Source organism: Chrysochloris asiatica, unplaced genomic scaffold (assembly GCF_000296735.1).
Source record: "Chrysochloris asiatica unplaced genomic scaffold, ChrAsi1.0 scaffold00016, whole genome shotgun sequence".
NCBI classification, from domain to species: Eukaryota; Metazoa; Chordata; class Mammalia; order Afrosoricida; family Chrysochloridae; genus Chrysochloris; species Chrysochloris asiatica.
In genome coordinates this window covers 16,291,188-16,309,093 of record NW_006408534.1, presented here as the reverse complement: position 1 = coordinate 16,309,093, position 17,906 = coordinate 16,291,188, and the positions used below count along the sequence as shown (strand labels likewise).

General features: G+C 39.2%; 1 protein-coding gene across 3 annotated transcripts in view; it reads left to right on the top strand.

Moving 5' to 3' along the window:
- NCOA1 (nuclear receptor coactivator 1) overlaps positions 1-4,031 on the top strand; it is a 140,739-nt gene extending 136,708 nt beyond the window's left edge. Inside the window, exons 20-21 of one of the 3 annotated variants that reach the window (XM_006835238.1) lie at positions 1,391-1,447; positions 1,533-4,031. In XM_006835238.1, the coding sequence (XP_006835301.1) occupies positions 1,391-1,435 (45 nt within the window). In that variant the 3' untranslated portion in view covers positions 1,436-1,447; positions 1,533-4,031. The remainder of the gene's footprint in view (positions 1-1,390; positions 1,448-1,532) is intronic. The other 2 variants (XM_006835236.1, XM_006835237.1) reach the window with 2 other exon arrangements.
- Positions 4,032-17,906: the final 13,875 nt, after the last annotated feature.

The following is a 17,906-nucleotide window of genomic DNA, read 5'->3' as shown; positions in this document are numbered from 1 at the left end:
CTAGAGAATAGACTCAGAAGAGTGATGCATATTAGATACACTAGGAGAGATAAAAAAAAAAATGGGAGTATATGCAAGGATCAGTGTTTGGGAAACTGGGAAAAGAAGGATGAGGAGAGCAGTAATACTACTTGAGATCAACTTTAGTAGGCATACATACACACACAAAAGAGCACAGTTTGGGGGATGTCTATTTGCTGTGAGACGATGTAGAGCAGAGATGTAAATAGATTGTGGGAAGAGACCGAGAACTAGACTGATGTAGAAATTTGATGGAGACCTTGCTATTTGGTCGTTGAAAGTTAGTGGAAACAATTTTTACTAGGCTGGGATATAAAGGAGCTCTGGTAGCATAGCGGTTACAAATCAGGGTGCTAACCTCAAGGTAGGCAGTTTGAAACTACCAGCAGTTCCACAGGACAAAGGTGAGGCGGTCTGCTCCTGTAAAGATTTACAGCCTCGGAAACCCTGTGTAGGGTCAGTATGAGTCGGAACCGACTCCACAGTACTTAACAACAACAGGATAGAAAAGTTTTTAGAAGACCTGAGTGTAATTGACGTGGGTTAGTGATGAATGACCAAGAAAACTACATCACTCATGGATGTGTTACAGGTGAGGAAGGAGTAGAACAAAAGTTTGAGGCACTTATTTAGGGATCCAAATGAAGGCATCTCCATACCTGGTCTAGAACATTCACAAGAGTGGTATTGACCGTAATCAACCCTACAAGTGACTTTTCATAAGGCTGGTTGGTAAAAGACTAACTTCTGGCTTTTGTTTTTTTCAATAGAAAATGTTAGAACTGTGCTGATTGAGACATTTTAAGAAATTTGTATTGTTACTAAAAATTGTTAAAGGGAAATTTCACACTGTTCTCAACTAGTAGATTTATTGTTATTTTAGGTCATGTGTTTAAGTAGATTAGATGTCAAATATAAAATTGTTCTACAGATACTATGCTGTAATTTTAAAACCAGTATACAGGAGCTTTGTAATACTCTGTTTAGGTAACACGCAAATCTTCTGGACAGTAATTTAGTAAAGCAATTGTCCTATTATTGAGTTGTGGTGGTTTTTGCTAAAACTGGGTTAAAGTCCTTAATTTTTCAGTGACAGCATAAAGGTTTTTTATATTTATTAAAGTCATCTATAGAATGCGTTGAAGTCAGTTTTCCAAATAACATATATTTTTTTTAAAACCCACCACTGGATACCCAGTCTCTGAAACTGGGCTTTTCCCAATCTTGGAAATATTAGCAATGATGTTCACTTTCAGTGTTGATGGCAACCCTGTAGGAGGCTTTGACCATTCCGATTTTGATTTTATTTTTTAAGTGTGAACTTTCCAGAACCCTGAGCAAAATGAGTGCAGCGATTTTCTTTTTGTAGGACAAGAAGACAGAAGAGTTCTTCTCTGTGGTGACTACAGACTAGAGGAATGCTCTAGTGAGTTTCCACTTCAAGTAGTACCCACTCATAAGCCGGGGGGGCAGACCCTGCTGTCTAAACACATCTTTTATTTGTGTTCCAGCAGGTGCAACAGGTTCAGGTGTTTGCTGACGTCCAATGTACAGTGAATCTGGTAGGCGGGGACCCTTACCTGAACCAACCTGGTCCACTGGGAACTCAAAAACCCACGTCAGGACCACAGACCCCCCAGGCCCAGCCGAAGAGCCTCCTTCAGCAGCTACTGACTGAATAACCACTTTTAAAGGAATGTGAAATTTAAATAATAGACATACAGAGATATACAAATATATATTTTTCTGAGATTTTTGATATCTCAATCTGCAGCCATTCTTCAGGTCGTAGTATTTGGAGCAAAAAATAAATTTAAAAGAAGGAGTTCACTTTTATTGGGAGATTGAGAGATGTTTTTGTTTGTTTCTTTGTAAAGGCCTTGGATATTGAAGAAAAAATAACAAGGCAGAACAGTTGGACAATCTATTTCTTGAGCCAAATTGAATTGTTCTTATTTTTATAATCATTGGCTTCTTATCTGGATGAAGGCTTTTGGAGGAGAACCAAAACGACAAGTTCCAAGGGGAAGATGAAGCTCCCGCCGGCTCAATCCTGACCCTGCTGAGGAAGAAGGGCCTGGTGGGGCTTTGCCTGAGCCCGCTCACCAAAGGCTGTCGTGTTTCTCTAATTCAACAGCCCTCCCCTAACCCTACCCCAGGCAGCTTGTGTGTACAATCAGCTTCTTCTAGCAACTTTATATTGTTGGCTTCAAGAGAATATTTTGCCTCCACATACGTACCCCTTTTTTTAAGATGGATTTAAACCAAGATGCCTCCAGGAGAGAGGAAGAAATGAGTATATTCACAGAGGAATCCAAAAAATATATACAGTTTGGGGGAAATGCAATAATTTTTTGATGAGATGGGTGAAGGACAACAAGTGAGTTCTGTCAATTATTGTAGATACGATTTTCTGATTAAATCTGGGGAAAAAAGGCAGCCTGTTTTCTGCTTTTATTGTATTAACAGCTAAGGTAGCTAAAGTTATTTAAAATAAAATTAAATTTATGATCCAAGTAGCTTATTTTTCCCGTTAAATCTCACTGTAAATATATCTGATTGTAGAAATTTATTCTGTTTAATTTTATGCTTTTATTATCATACTCTTGATTTTTCTAAATTTGTGTGTGAAATATAACATTGATTGAATTGCAGTTACATTTGGCTAATAATACTTCATTATTTTAATAACTGTGATGCCAAGAATGGATTTACTTTGGGGTTCAGATCAAAATGCCACTGCCAGAAAGAGCTGTCTCAGGTGGAACTCTAGCGCACACTGCCCGAGTGTCCCTGGGATCAGCTCATTTGGGAGCACTGCAAGGAATCGTCACCAGAAGTGCACAGGCTACTTGTACAGAGAAAAATGAGTACTCAAAGAAAATCTTCATTTTTTTTTTTAGGTTGACTTTGGGAGTTTGAATTTTCACCAGTGCAAATATAAATTTCTCTAATCTGCTGTGAGGCTAATTGGTACCATATTTTCCCTTTGTGTTTTGTCACTCTGCCACGTCCGGTCTCATTCCGGCCTCTGAGTTAAGGACCCAGTGAACTGACTCTCTAGTTCTAGAAGTTCCACTTCAAGGCCAGGAGAGCTTGAGAAAGGTGTTGTGGAAGAAGCAAAGGTAGCACCCTATCAGGCACCTGTACCTGCACCTTTGGGCCCGTGAATGATGGCAACATCTGACAATTCTGCACCTCTGTTTCCATGGCAGAGAAAAGGCCATAAGAGCTAACCGTGGAAGAGGAGCATGGACTCAGACTGCAAGGAAGAAGCCATTTTCCCAGGTCCTCCTTCTGCACCTCACTACCCCTAGTTACAAACAACTCCACTGAACAGCATCTATTCAGAAACTATATCGAATAAAAAGATTTGATGGAAGGGCTCAAAATGGGTAGCATCTATGAAACAAATAGGACACTCAATTACAAACATCTCTTTTAGTTTTTCAGAAAGTGCATCCTTGATTTCATTCATTCCCAGCTTGACTGCCCAGCCATATTACTCTAGTTCCTACTAAACTGCTATAGGAGGTCATTTCCGTTTTGTTTGTGATATTTAGATGTGCAAACTTCAGGAAGTTCACCTTGAACTTCAGCATTCCAGATGAAGTTTCCTGACTCAGTACTTTTCACATAAGGAACTAGGAAGAAAAAAAAAAAAAATGATAAGGAAAATTGGAGATGTTAACATCCTTCCCCATCCCAACTGCACCTTAAAGTATGCATGTCACCTTCAAGGTTTTATAATTGCACTGTTTGTTTTATGTATGTACAGATTAAAATTATTGCTACATTTGAGGAAAATAAAATTGCTTGCTTCCTATGTAATTCCTTTCATTCCACAGGAAGTTAACTTTTCCACTTATAGAATTTGTTAAACAACCTCATGGGTTGCCTCTTCATTTACAGGGAAGAAATGAAATCTGCAGTCCTGTAGGAATTGTCAAAGCCCAAAACAACTAATGAGTAACTAAAAGTTAATAAAAGAAAGGATCCCTGAAGCCAAAGATCCTGGAAGTCACTCTAATATGAACCAGTCCAATGAAATTTGAGAACATCAAAGTGAAGTTATGATAGTAGTGGGCCTTGAGGAACTTCTAACTTTGGCCATTTGACTGACAAACACCCTGAACCTGCTGTTTCATGATCCCAGAGATCTGGTTCAAGTAGCACTTTATGGATAACCAAAGTACTTAGACCTGGTGGAGCCTCAAGATACTGTATGTCCCAGAACTGGTGGTTTTTATATGCTAACATTTATCAGTACAGATTTTAATCTTACTTAAAGAGGCTCCTTCGGTGTACCAATGCAGTTTACAACAATTTGATCCTGTCTCTTGGTAGTGTGTTTCTAAGGCAGCCTAAATTTCACCAACATTTGAGTTAATAGAGCCAAGGTAAGAGAGGTAAGCAAATGTAATTCTAGGGATCAGGGGGAATGAAAAAAAAAAAAAAAGAACTGTGCTCCATAGGGTTTTTAATAACTCATTTTTCAGAATTAGATCAGCAGGCTTTCTTCTGAGGAGCTTTTGGGTAGACTCAAAGTGCCAGCCTTTCAGTTCACAACCTAACACTTGGCCCTTTGCACTGCCAAGGACTCTCTGTAGGGCATGAGAAGGCACGTTTCCCTCACACTTAAACACAGGTTTGCTAGCTGTTGTCAGGCATCACACAGGGGAATAAAACCTTTTTGCCCCACAGTTGAAATAAAGTAAAATTGATACTTCGATTAGAAAGACTGAGTTGATTTAAATTTATCCTAAGGTAGGGGAATCCTGGTGTGGTGCTGTAGGATTAGCTCTCAACCACAAGGTTGGTTTGAACTGCAAGTTCGGTGGTTCAGACTCACAGGCTGCTCCTCAGAAACCCTATACAGGGTGGCTGTGCATTAGAATCAACTCGACAGCACTTAACAACAACAAAGATGTACATTAGGAAAACACACAAAAAACCATTGAGGAAAAAGTGAGGTTGGAATAGAAAAACTTGCAGTATTTTTATGCTTTTGCCTAATATGGTTTCAGTACCTAAACAAGATCTAAGAAGCAGTCTCCTAGTCCCTGACAAAGGAAGTCGTGCGGACTTCTGGTTGATGCTTGAATCAAGTGAATAATTCGGAGCAAGCTTTATCCTTGATCATTTCTGTACCTCTGAAGATCTTAATGATTTAATTAGGCTGATAAATTCTTTTTATTGGTGAGAACTATCCAATGCAGTATTCCTCCAGGCAGAATCTTTTGTGCCAGGAATAGTTTTAGTATTCTTTATTTTAACTGCCATGAGAGCTCTTAACAAGATTAAAAAATATAAAACTCTGGTCTCAGTTATTCATCTAACGCATTTTTTTTGTCTTTATGGCTTTAGGGATATAGGCAGGGCTTTATATTTCGATTGAGGGATTTACATCATTATAATCACAATCAGATTAAGTGGTATAGGGGAGAGTTATAAATTGCTTTGAGAGTAAGTGTTAAGGAATGTTTCCTTGAAAAAGAAACGGCATTTGAAGTGACTTATAGGAGGATGAAGAGGAAGTTCGGTTTAGAGCTGAGGAAGGAGAGGTCTTCTGAGAAATAAGCATATATAGAGGCCTAGAAGCAGGAAAGAGCCCTAGAGAGCTGTGTTTTTTTCATTGTTAACCAATTGAGTAATGAGCTCTCATAAACATGTTGTTAGGATTATGTCAGTTGATGAGCTGAAAGTTATTTAAATCAACCTTTGGCTCCAGAAGGAACCTAAACAGGCTTTGGGATTTTCTTTTGGAAATTATGCTAGCTGAGAGCTAAATTCTCTTCCATAAGTAGCCTTTCCCAGCCAGAAGCACCAACTTCTGTACTTCCTACACAGTAGTCTCTTGTCTATTGTTAGATGATGTCAAGTTGTTTCCAACTCAGCAACCATATGCACAACCGAAGAAAACAAAACTGGTCCAGCGTCGTCCTCACGATCATTACACTTGAGATTGAGTCAGTATTCTGGTGCTGTCTGACAGTGTTTCACTGCTAGTCATAAGGTTTTTGGTGGCTTAAACCTTCACAAGTAATCTGCCTCCTCCTTCCGAGTCTGGAAGCTCAGCTGAATCCTGTCCACCGCGGGTGGCCCTGCTGGTATTTTAAACACCAATAATGGTATAGCTTCCAACAACACAGCAATACGCAAGCCACCACAGTACGACAAACTGACAGAAAATGGTAGTCTCTTGTAGCTGGTGACAATATGGAAAACATTCTGGGGAAAAGTCATTGTCTACAACAATCTCTGAAGTACTTGTGTGTTGTCTCATGTGTCTTCTACAGTCCTTTGAGAGAAGAGTTGTAAAGAGAAATTCTAAAAACTAATAACACAAATGCTACTTTTTATCAGTAGAATTAGAACTTAAATCAAGTCTTCTAATTTCTCCTTAGTTTTAGGACTGACTTTAGACCTGCAGACTTACTTTTTTGTGAAGTGGAACAAGTATAAAAAGGGTGACAGGATCTTTTTTGTGAGAGAGCAAATGTAGACTCCTAGGAAATTTAGCTTCTTTGATCCGACCTTGGAACCACTCATTTTTTCTGTGGCTCCACAATCTACTTTGCTGAGGTCTGGCTCTGGTCTAATCATGTGTCCTTTGGTTGGTTGTGCAAGCAGCAGAACCAAATAATGCCCACTAGTATCTGCAGCAAATCTGAGACATTACCTTGAGAAAAGATTTCAAATTTTTTAAAGAAGAACTTGTATCTAATTTCTCCCACATCAGTGCCCAGGGATTATAGAATAAAGCAAAAAACCCTAGTCTAGTGTTTTGACATTTGTTTAGTTACTCCATTTTATTATGAGATGTAGTGATACAGACATTGATAAGCACAATGTGAAGTACAAAGATAATTGGCTTCATTACAATGGAGATTCTGCATTCAGTTAATTAACCTAGCAATGGCTAGGTATTGGTGGTTAAGTGCCATGGAGTGGAGTCAGTTCTGAATTAATGACCCTGTACAGGGTTTAAGAGGAGTGGCTGGTGAGTTTGAATTACAAACTTGTGGTTCAAACCAACCTTGCTGTCCACAGCGCCAATAATGTTGAAAATTACTGTCAAGTTAGTTTCAACTCTTAGAGACACTGTATAGTTTCCGAGGTTGTACATCTTTTGCAGAAGCAGAAAACCTCACCTTTCTTAGACGGTTCGAAGTCCAGTGCTGATCCTACAGAGCTACTGTGCTCCCTCATATACCAATTATTGCCTACATCTTTATGGTATTTTGATAGTCTCATGTGATCTTCAAAATCTAGTAAAGCAGAGGAAATCACAGCCACATTGGAGCTCAGGTTTAGAGACAGGTAGCTAAGAAGTAGGCCCAACAATGAATTCTTGGTCTTTGGGGTGAAATCCATTGCACAATACAATTATTAAAACAGCACCATTAGACAATGACACCAAGGTACTATGGAGATCTGAGAAGTTTTAAATTGTTCTCTAGAACTCAACTTCCTTAGAAATTTGCAGACGTTTACATTTTGAAAATAAAATGGCATTAATTTTGAATGATTACTGATTTTTTTTCCTATTTTAAATTCGTGTAAGGATAATATTTCTAAAGCAGGCCCTCATCCTCTTCTTGAACAATTTCATCTTGTCCCTTGCAACTCTTTGTGCCACTTGCATCTTAAAGTCACTCCTCCTGTCAAGGTCTCAAGATGGTGATTTCCAGCTGGTGAAGATTATCACATGGATTCCCCACCAAACCAAACAACTGACTTCTTCACAAGTAAGCACTTATGTTCCTTATTTGAATTAGTTGCATCATCATTCTGTTAGTGGTTGTTTTCAACAATGCTCCCACTTATTCCCAAATTCTAGGAAACTTTCCTCTCTAGTAACTCTTAGCTGTCTTGTTTCTAGCTCCTAATTACTGACTGGGAGTCCTTGTGAGACGCTGTAGCATATGTACTTGACTTTAAGGTCGGCTTGAACTTGAAGGTCAGGCAGTTCAAACTGACAAGCTGCTCCTCAGAAACCTTATACAGGGATGCTATGAGTCGGAACTGACTCAACAGCCTTAACAACTACAATTACTGACCATAGTCCTGGTGTGGTGCTGTAGGATAAGCACTGGACTGCAAGGTCAGTTTGAACTGCAAGGTTGGCAGTTCAAACTCACCAGCCGCTGCTCAGAAACCCTATACAGTATCTCTATGAGTCGGAATCAATTCAACAGCACTTAACAATCACCAAATTCAGAATGTCGTCATCTTCCTTTGGATTATTGTAACATTTCATGCATATTACATACACCCTTCACACAGTCTTGATTCAAGAAATCTTTCTAAAACACAGAGTGTCTACAGAAACTATTAGTGACTACGTCTTGCCTGTAGCTTAGTAGGATGATCTGAAATCAGCCTGCCTTTTAAGCATCATTACACTCTATACCTCTCTGCCACACTAATTTGATCTTCATTCTTGAATATACCATCTATGATCTCTGCACATTGCCACACTCACTTTCCTCCCTCAGCTTATAACGCCCCTTCTTTCTCTTTCCTGCTCATCCTTAAAGGCTTCATTTGAGGTACTTTTAACAGGAAGCCCTCTCTAGGGCCCCCATTTAGATTAGTCTTTTCCTCTGCACTGACTTACTGCAGTGTTTAAGCCTCCATTTGGCACTTGGCTATCTGTACATCTTTCTGTTTTCCCCACCTAATTGTAAGCTGCTTAAAGAATCTTACAGTTTAACACACAGTAGGCTCGTAAGTGCTAGTTGAAGAAATATTTTCAGAGGCCGTTTTTAAATAAGGTAAAACAGCTAATGGATAAGCCAAACAATGAGCTGTCACCCTAAAGTCTGGATTGTTAAGCTAAAGGAAGATTGTACACATGTCTAAGAATTCAAGGTTATGATGCTACCTTGGTGAGTGTTCCTTATTGCACTAGGAAATTTTGAAAGTCTTACAATATAGGAACCTCACCTGGTGTGGCACTGTAAGATCACCACAAGGTTGTCAGTCCAAACCTACCAGCTGTTCCTCAGAAATCCTATACAGGATCATTATGAAATTACCTCTCCAATGAAAATTGGCTGATTGAATTAATAGTATCAATTGAAAAAACAGAAATGGCAGTTTTCCCTCTCAAAATGAGCTTATACAAATGCCCTACTGTCTCTTCCACCAACAAAATAGTGCTACTAAGAGTTGATTAATGGTAAAATTCAACAGGAATAAGATGGTTCTGTGAAATTTCTATTAGATTGGCCTTTAAAACCAGTGCTTCTGGAAGTCGAGTGACTGAACTCAGCAAGTAGATGAAACACGCCAATGAACAGGAAGGCCTTCCTCTGACAAGAACAAATGCCCTACCTGGAATTGTTTCCCCCATATGTGTAGAGCCAGTCCTGCTCATTTCTACTTGGTTCTAAATATAATTTCTCATACATCTGCCTGAACTAAATTTTAGGCGGCATATTTCATGTTCATTTTACTTTTAAACTTAGAAATTTTTACAAAACAAAGCTTTTTTTTTTTTAATCCATTTTAACATTCTTCTGATGTTAGCAATTATATTTTAAATGATAATTACTTAGTAAGCGAGATTAAATTTTAAAGTTCAACCAAAGTCAACTGGCAAAAGGCTTCACATAGAACATACTATGTTTAGAGATTCATGTACATCCAAGTTTAGGCTTTAAATTTTCACTCTAACTCTTCTTGAAAATATTTTTAATGCTTTTATTATGGAAATGTTCAATTATATATAAAAGTAGAAAGACTAGTGTAGTGAGCCAGTTTCAGGGTTTTGAATGAGTCTTTTGGTTTGTGGTTTTTATCACCCCAAATAAGGAGATTAAGTCACTTGATTACTTTCCAGCTCAAAATTAATTTGCAATTAGTCTTAAGAATCTTTAGATTAAAGGATTTGTCATTTAAAATATTGCACAATAGCTATTTTAAAGAATTAATACTTTAAAATTAATACCAGGATATAAGTCTTCAATCAACACATTATTGAGTCGTGGTGTGGCACCACTACAGGATAATACACTAGATCACAAGGTCAGTTTGAACTTCAAGGTTGCCAGTTCAAACCCACCAGGAGCTCCTCAGAAACCCCATATAGGGTTGCTGACTCAACGGCATTTGACAAAAACATTATTTACCAGATACTGTTTCAGGCACTAAGAATACATCAGTGAAAAAAACAAATGTTTGCCTTCATGGTGCTTGCATTGAATGAAGTTTGCTTGGCAAGAAAAAAAATACAGTGTGTCAGATGGTGCTAAGTGCTATGAGGAAAAATTAAGTAAGGAAAAGGAATAAGAAGTACAAGAGGGGAAAAGTTGATGTTTAAAACAGGAAAATTGAACAGGTCTTCAGAGAAGATGAATTTGAGGGATAGCCTAAAGGAAATGGAAGAGAGGATGATGACAATATGGAGAAGTTTTATAAGCAGACATGCAAATGTCTGAGGCTAGAGCAGAGTGAGTAAGCGGGAGAATAGTAGGAATAATAAATATCAAAGAAGTATTGGGAGCCAGGATGGTGTGGGGCCCTGTGGACGGCTGTAAGAATTTATACTGAGAAGAGAAGCCATTAGAGCCCTTAAAGCAGGTGAATGGCATGATCTGACTTGGTCTGTGAAAGCATCACTCTGACTTTTGTAGTGAGTACTTGTAGAGAAGACCAATGAAGATGCAAGGAAACCTGTTAAGAGGTCATTACAGTTATGATGGCTTGGCACAGGATAGTAGCAGTGGACATTGTGAGAAGTGATCATATTCTGTATATATTTTGAAGGTAGTGCCAACAGTGTTTGCTGACATATCAGATACAGGGTGTGAGAGAAGAATCAGAATGACTCAAGTCTTTGGCCTCAGCAACTGAAAAGATGGAATCACTGTTAACAGAGATGGAAATGATAGGGAAGCAGATTTCATTCCTTTTTTTTTTTTTTTTTTTTTTAAATCATGGTAAATGTGAGAGTCTCATTAGATATCCAAGTGGATTCTTATTAGACATGCAAGTAGGCCATTGGATATATATGAGTCTTTGATTTAAGAGAGTGATCGGGACAAAAGATAAAATTTCCTTGTCATCAGCATATGGTTTATAAAGCCATGAGATTAGGTGGGATTACCAAGGAAGATAAAAACAGAGAAGAGGTCCAATGACTGAGTTGGGGACAATCCAACATAAAGAACATGAGGAAAGAATAACAAAGCTAAGAAGAAAGATCCAGTGAGGTAGAAGGAAAACCAAGAGAATGGTGCTCTGGGAACCAAGTGACAAAAACATTTAAAAAGGTCTGTCAAATGCTCTTAATAGGTAAAATAAGATGAGAACTAAGAATTAACCTCTCAGTTTTGTTCAATGGAAGTTCCTGATGACGAGGAGCTCTGATGAAGCGGTGGTGAGAAAAGCCCTGTAGGAACGGACGGGTTCATGAGAAAATGAGTGAAGAGGAATCAGAGACACTGAGTAGGTGCCAGGAGTCTTGCTGTAAAGAAGTGCAAGGAAATGAGAACAGACTGTATGCCTTCCAGAATAATAATGAAAGTAGAGTCTCTAATGTTGTTGTTGTTGTTAAGTGCCGTCGAGTCGGTTCCGACCCATAGCGACCCTGTACAGGGTTTCTGAGGGTGTAAATCTTTACGGGAATAGAAAGCCTCATCTTTCTCCCATGGAACGGCTGGTAGTTTCGAACCACTGACCTTAAGGTTCGCAGCCCGATTCGTAGCCACTACGCTACCAGCGTTCCTAATAGTAGATAGAAAAGGAGAAGACAATGAAAAGGCAGGGAAACACCAGAACAACCAAGAGGAAAAAAGGACGTGGAAGAAATAAACATAATAGATTCACAAAATCCACTCATATACAGAGATTTGCCTAAGATGATATGTTGCCAAATGATTCTTAATAATGAGAGAGGAAATACATACTAGGAAAACACTTAACAAAAGTAGCAATGTTATTATCAGGTCAAAGAGAATATTGTAAAGGACAAAGAGGCATACAAACCTTGAAATACAGGAAGCGAAAATTGAGATTTACAGGAAGAAATGAACAGAGCCACAGTTAGTGCTGATGAGAGTAAGTCAATCAAAGATGACTGAGACTTAATCATGAAAAGTGATCTTGATAAGCATATTTCCATAGAAGTGGTGGGAACCCTGATGGAAGTGGGATCATGGGAGAATGGACGACAGCTAAAGAGGGGCAGAGTTGTCTGGCAGTTTGAGGAAATAAGAACTCAAGGAAGAGCTTTAAGATGGGAGATATTGTGGCTGGCTTGTTGGCTGATGCCATGATCCAGTAGAAAGGGGAAACTGGAGGATGCGGCAAAGAAGGGAATAATTGCAGCTGCCAAATCCTTGAGATGCATAAGTGAAGGGGTTAGCCTTAGAAGGTGCACAGACACTTTATAAGGTATAACATAAACCAGATTACAGACGTTGCACTAAGATTTTATATTATCTTAGTCCATTCTCACATAATCTTATGAGATAGGCACTATTTATCCATTTTATTTATTCATTTTGCAGGTGGAAAAACTGAGGTACAGAAAGATTAATTAACTTGTTCAAGGATATACAGTTAGTTTCCTGGCAAGGCCAGTATTTAAATCCAGGTGCCCAATATCTGTTCCTAACCACTAGATTAACTGTCTGTGGCTGACATAAAAAGTAAAAATAATTATGTTTGAATAATACAAGAACCTTAATCTAATTATACCTTGCCCTTACACACAGAGAAGATAATTTTCAAGACACCTGAACCATTTACAAAAAGGAAGAGAAGGAAACAAAATATTATATTAGGACACTAAGGAAGTCCCAGTAAATTCCAAAGAATTAGTATATTTAACATGTACTCTGACCACAAGGCAATAGAATTCAATGAGAAAACCAATAGCTTTAAAATCTTTTATGTTTGGAAAACAAAGCTTCCATGTCAAAATAATCCTTATGTTGAGGAAATTATAAAATAATGCACACTAAGTGACAAAGGAAGCTCCAAATATCTAAATTTAGAGTCTATAAACACAGCTAAGGTATTACATAGACTGAAATTTATCCTTAAATAGACTGCAAGGTCAGTTTGAACCAAAAGATTGGTGGTTCAAACTCACCAGCTGCTCCTCGGAAACCCTATACAGGGTTGATATGGGACGGAACTGACTCAATGAATGGCACTGAACAACAACAACAAAATAAATGTTAGGAAACAAGAAAGGTGTAAAAAAGCTGAAAACTAGGGAAGGTGGTAGAAAAAAAAATAAATACAAAAGCAGAGGAAAAATTAGAAGAAATTAGCAAATGAAAAAATTGCTGAAGATCAAAAAAGTAGAGGACAATAGATGCTGGCGAGGAAGTAGAGAGACTGGGACACTCCTCCATTGCTGGTGGTATTGCAAAATGGTCCAACCTCCCTGGAAAGGAATACGGTGCTTCCTCGGAAGGTTGGAAATAGAAATACCTTGTGATCCAGCAATTCCTCTACTTGGTATCTACCCACAAGAAATATGAGCCATAACACAAGTAGATATATGCACACCACTGTTGATAGCAGCACTATTTCAATGGCAAAAAGATGGAGACAGCCTAAGTGCCCATCAACTGAACAATCGATAAACAAACTGTGGTACATATACACAATGGAATATTATGCTACCTTGAGGAACAACAAGGAAGCTGCCAGCCACCACATAACATGGATGAACCTTGAGGACATTATGTTGAGTGAATTAGTCACAAAAGGAGAAATACGGCATAGGACCTCTACTGTAAAAGAACCCATACAAAAGGGGGGAGGGGCGGATTCTTTGCTGGTTACTGGGATGTGGGGAGTGGGGTGGGAATAGACAGGGTAGGGAATAGACAGGATAGTTAGGGTTTTAGGGAGGGGGCAATACACAAGAAGGGGAGAGGAATGAAAGAACAAAACAGATGGGAAAACAGGCAGGTTTGCATGGGCTAAGTGAGACAGGTAAATAATGATATATGCACAACCTTGGAACAACAGGGATACAGGGATTGAGACATGGTTGGAATGGGCAAAAGGGCGGGGGGAAATAATGTTAAGATGCTTGGCTGTGTTATGAATCTTGGTTTCCCTGGCACCATTATAAAATAGACACTTGAGGGGGAGAGAAAGGAATAGCCAGAAATATCACCATAGAAAGCTTGAAAGTCCGTCTTCTGTCTATAACTGATTGGCATACCTAAAATGGAGATACTACGTGCCCAGTGAAGGCGGCTTCCTGCGGAGCCTCTGCATTACATAAGACTATAGGTGGAATACTGAACCGCATCCAGAATCTTCTGAGGTGGGAAATTTCCACTTGAACGGACAAGCAGACCAGCCTGGAGCGGTCTGCTTGAAATAAAGGCCTACAGGAAAAATACAAAACAATATAGGTAGTCTGGCTAATTACTACAAGAACAAGTAAGTTGCTTGCCCAGGAAACATCAAGGCAAGTGGTCAGGTCCCCTCAGGGCAAACCCCCTTCCAAGACTAAGACTCAATGGGAATACACGCTCTGGTTGGTGACTACAGTCATCACCAATAAGGAGAAGTGAGGGAAAAATAGCAATGAAGCTGCGAGCTAAGCCCTACAACGTTCAATAGACTCCTGTGAACCCCGGGTGGAGACCTGGTTGGCCAGCAGTGTGGCAAGACCTGGGGACATAGCCAGAGGACTAGAGTGGAAAGTGAAGCATCCTGATGATGAGAAGAGAGGGCAGATGCACAAGAACACCCACACTTGCAGATAATACCCACTTGACCTGGCTTCAGTGACTGGATGATCAGAGCTCAACTAGAAGAAAAAAGAATAATCTGATACAATATGATGAACTTGACCTACACCTATGGACGCAGTAGCTCAAAAGAGGGAACAAATCCTTACAGCAAGAATCATTGCCACCCCCTCCACACACAGAGTAGACAGGGATGGGCAACTTGGACATTGGCTACCCAAAATGGGGGAGCTTCAAAGGCAAGAAGTGACTGGCTTACAAACTTTTAACAGGGAGCCTAGATCCAGAGGGCGTGGAGGAAGGTAGAATCTCCACTGAGTAGTATCCAATCTGTCTGGGTAGGGCTGATGAAAGGAGATGTGGATAGGTCTCTTGTGATACAATAGTGCATAATTGTTATCAGGACTGACTGTGAGGGTTAGGAGGGGAGTGACTGACTTTGCAGTTTAGGAACAGAAGTCACTGAGACCATCAGGGGAGAAGAGCGGAGAGCGCAGGACCCTACCCAGAGAAGCAGTGATGCCAGAGATAGAGGCAGAGATGATGACATGGCGAGATAGAGCGGCTGGGGACTTTAGACCCAGAGAGGGAGAGTGGCTGTGTGCTGATGACCCGGGGGCAGGCTTGCAGGGTATACCCTTTGGTTGGTTGATGCATGGAGGGGATTGTAACCATAGCAATGAAATTATATACAATAGGATGAATGTAAATCTAATGTTCTCCCATGTAAACTTTTATATAATTCACAATAAGACATTTAAAAACAAACAAACAAAACGTAAATTGTTGAAAAGACCATAAATAGGTAAACCTCTGGTGAAATTGGTGAGGAAAGAAGAGAGAAGGTAATGTAAACAACCAAAAGGAGCCAGTCCATAGTTGCAATAGACATATTAAGACTCATACAAGAATACCATGAAAACCACAAAGTGATAAAATGGAACATCTAAATGAAATGGAAAATCCTCTAGGAAAATATAAATTATACAATAGATCTGAGAAGAACTAGAAAATCTGTATAAACCGGTAATGAATAAAGAAATTAAGCAACAGTCAAAAATATCGTCCCACAAAATGCAATAGACCTAGATAGCTTTCAAGACAGATTTTATTACTGTGAAATAAATGTTGTTGTTGTTGTTGTTAGGTGCCATCAAGTCGGTACTGACTCAGCAACCCTATGCACAGCAGTAGCAAACACTGCCGGATCCTGGACCAACCTCACAATTATTGCTATGTTTGAACCCATTGATGCCGGCCACCACTATGCCAATCCATCTTGTTGGGGGTCTTCCTCTTTTTCTTCGACCCTCCACTTTACCAAACATGATATCCTTCTCCAGTGACTGGTCCTTCTTGACAATATGTTCGAAGTATGAGAGATGAAGTCTGCCCATCCTGGCTTCCAAGGAGCACTGGCTGCACATCTTCCAACACAGATCTGTTTGTTCTTTTGGCAGCCCATGGTACTTTGAATATTCACTTCCAACACCCCAACACAAATACACCAATTCTTCTATGGTCTTCCTTATTCATTATTCAGCTTAAAATGCATATTGAGGTTATTGAAAACACCATGGCTTTTGTCAGGCACACTTTAGTCCTCAAACTGACATCTTTGCTCTTCAATACTTTAAAGAGGTCTTGTGCAGCAGATTTGCATAATGTAATATGTTGTTTGATTTCCTGACTGCTACTTCCATGAGTGTTGATGGTAGATCCAAGAATGAAGTCCTTGACAACTTCAGTCTTTTCTCCATTTATTGTGATGTTATTTATTGGTCCATGGTGAGGATTTTTGTTTTCTTTACTTTGAGATGCAACCCATACCAAAGGCTGTGCTCTTTGATCTTCATCAATAAGTATTTTAACAAGCAACATATTGCATATCACAAGTTGTTCATGAGTTTTCCTCCAATCCTGCTGCCATGTGTTTCTTCATATAATCCATCTTTTCTGATTATTTGCTCAGCATACAGATTGAATAAGTATGGTGAAAGAATACAACCTTGTCGTACAACTTTCCTATTTTAATCCATTCAGTGTTCCCTTGTTCTGTTCAAACAACTGCCTCTTGGTCTACGTACAGTTTCCTCATAAGCACAATTCAGTGTTCCAGAATACTCATACTTCGCAATGTTGTCTGTAGTTTGTCATGATCCACACAATTGAAAGCCTTTGAGTAGTCAATAAAGCACAGGTAAACATCTTTCTGCTTTCAGCCAAGATCCATCTGATGTCAGTAATGGTATCCCTCGTTCCACGTCCTCTTCTAAAACTGGCATGAACCTCTGAAAGTTCTCTGTCAATGTATGGTTGCAGCCATTTCTGTATTACCATTAGTAAACTTTACTCACATGGGAATATCAAAGATATTGTCCAATGATTTCTGCATTCTTTGGGTCACCTCTCTTTGGAATGGGTCAGATCTCTTCCAGTCAGTTGGCCAGGTAGTTATCTTCCAAATTTCTTGGCAGAGAGTGAGTGCCTCCTGTGCCGCCTTACTTGCTTGAAAGATTTGAATTTTTATTCTGTCAATTCCTGGTGACTTGTTCTTTGCCAATTGCTTCAATGCACCTTGGACTTCCTCCTTCAGTATCATTGGCTCTTGATCATATGCTACCTCTTGAAACGGTTGAACATTAACCGCTTCCTTTTGGTGCAGTGACTCTGTGTATTCCTTCCATCTTCTCTTGATGCTTTCTGCATCATTCAATAATTTGTCCAGAAAATCTTCCAATAACGAAAGTCGAGGCTTGAATTTTTCTTCAGTTCCCCCAGCTTGAGAAATGCTAAGTGTGTTCTTCCTTTTTGGTTTTCTAATTCCAGATCTTTGCACATTTTGTTGTAGTAGTTGGCTTTATCTTTTAAGAGCTGAACAGAAAATTTCAAAGGTCAGATTGAAAAGGTAGTCAAATATTATAACAAATATGCAATGATTCTACATACAAAATCCTTCAATACCGCAAGTTGAAGTTCAAATATTTTCTTCAGTTCCCTCAGCTTAAAATGTGCAAAGACCTAGAGTTAAAAATCTCTAACTCCAGGTCTTTGCACATTTTGTTATAATTTTTGACTGTCTTCTCAAGCTGACCTTTGAAATTTTCTGTTCAGCTCTTATACTTCCTCACTTCTTCCATTTGCTTT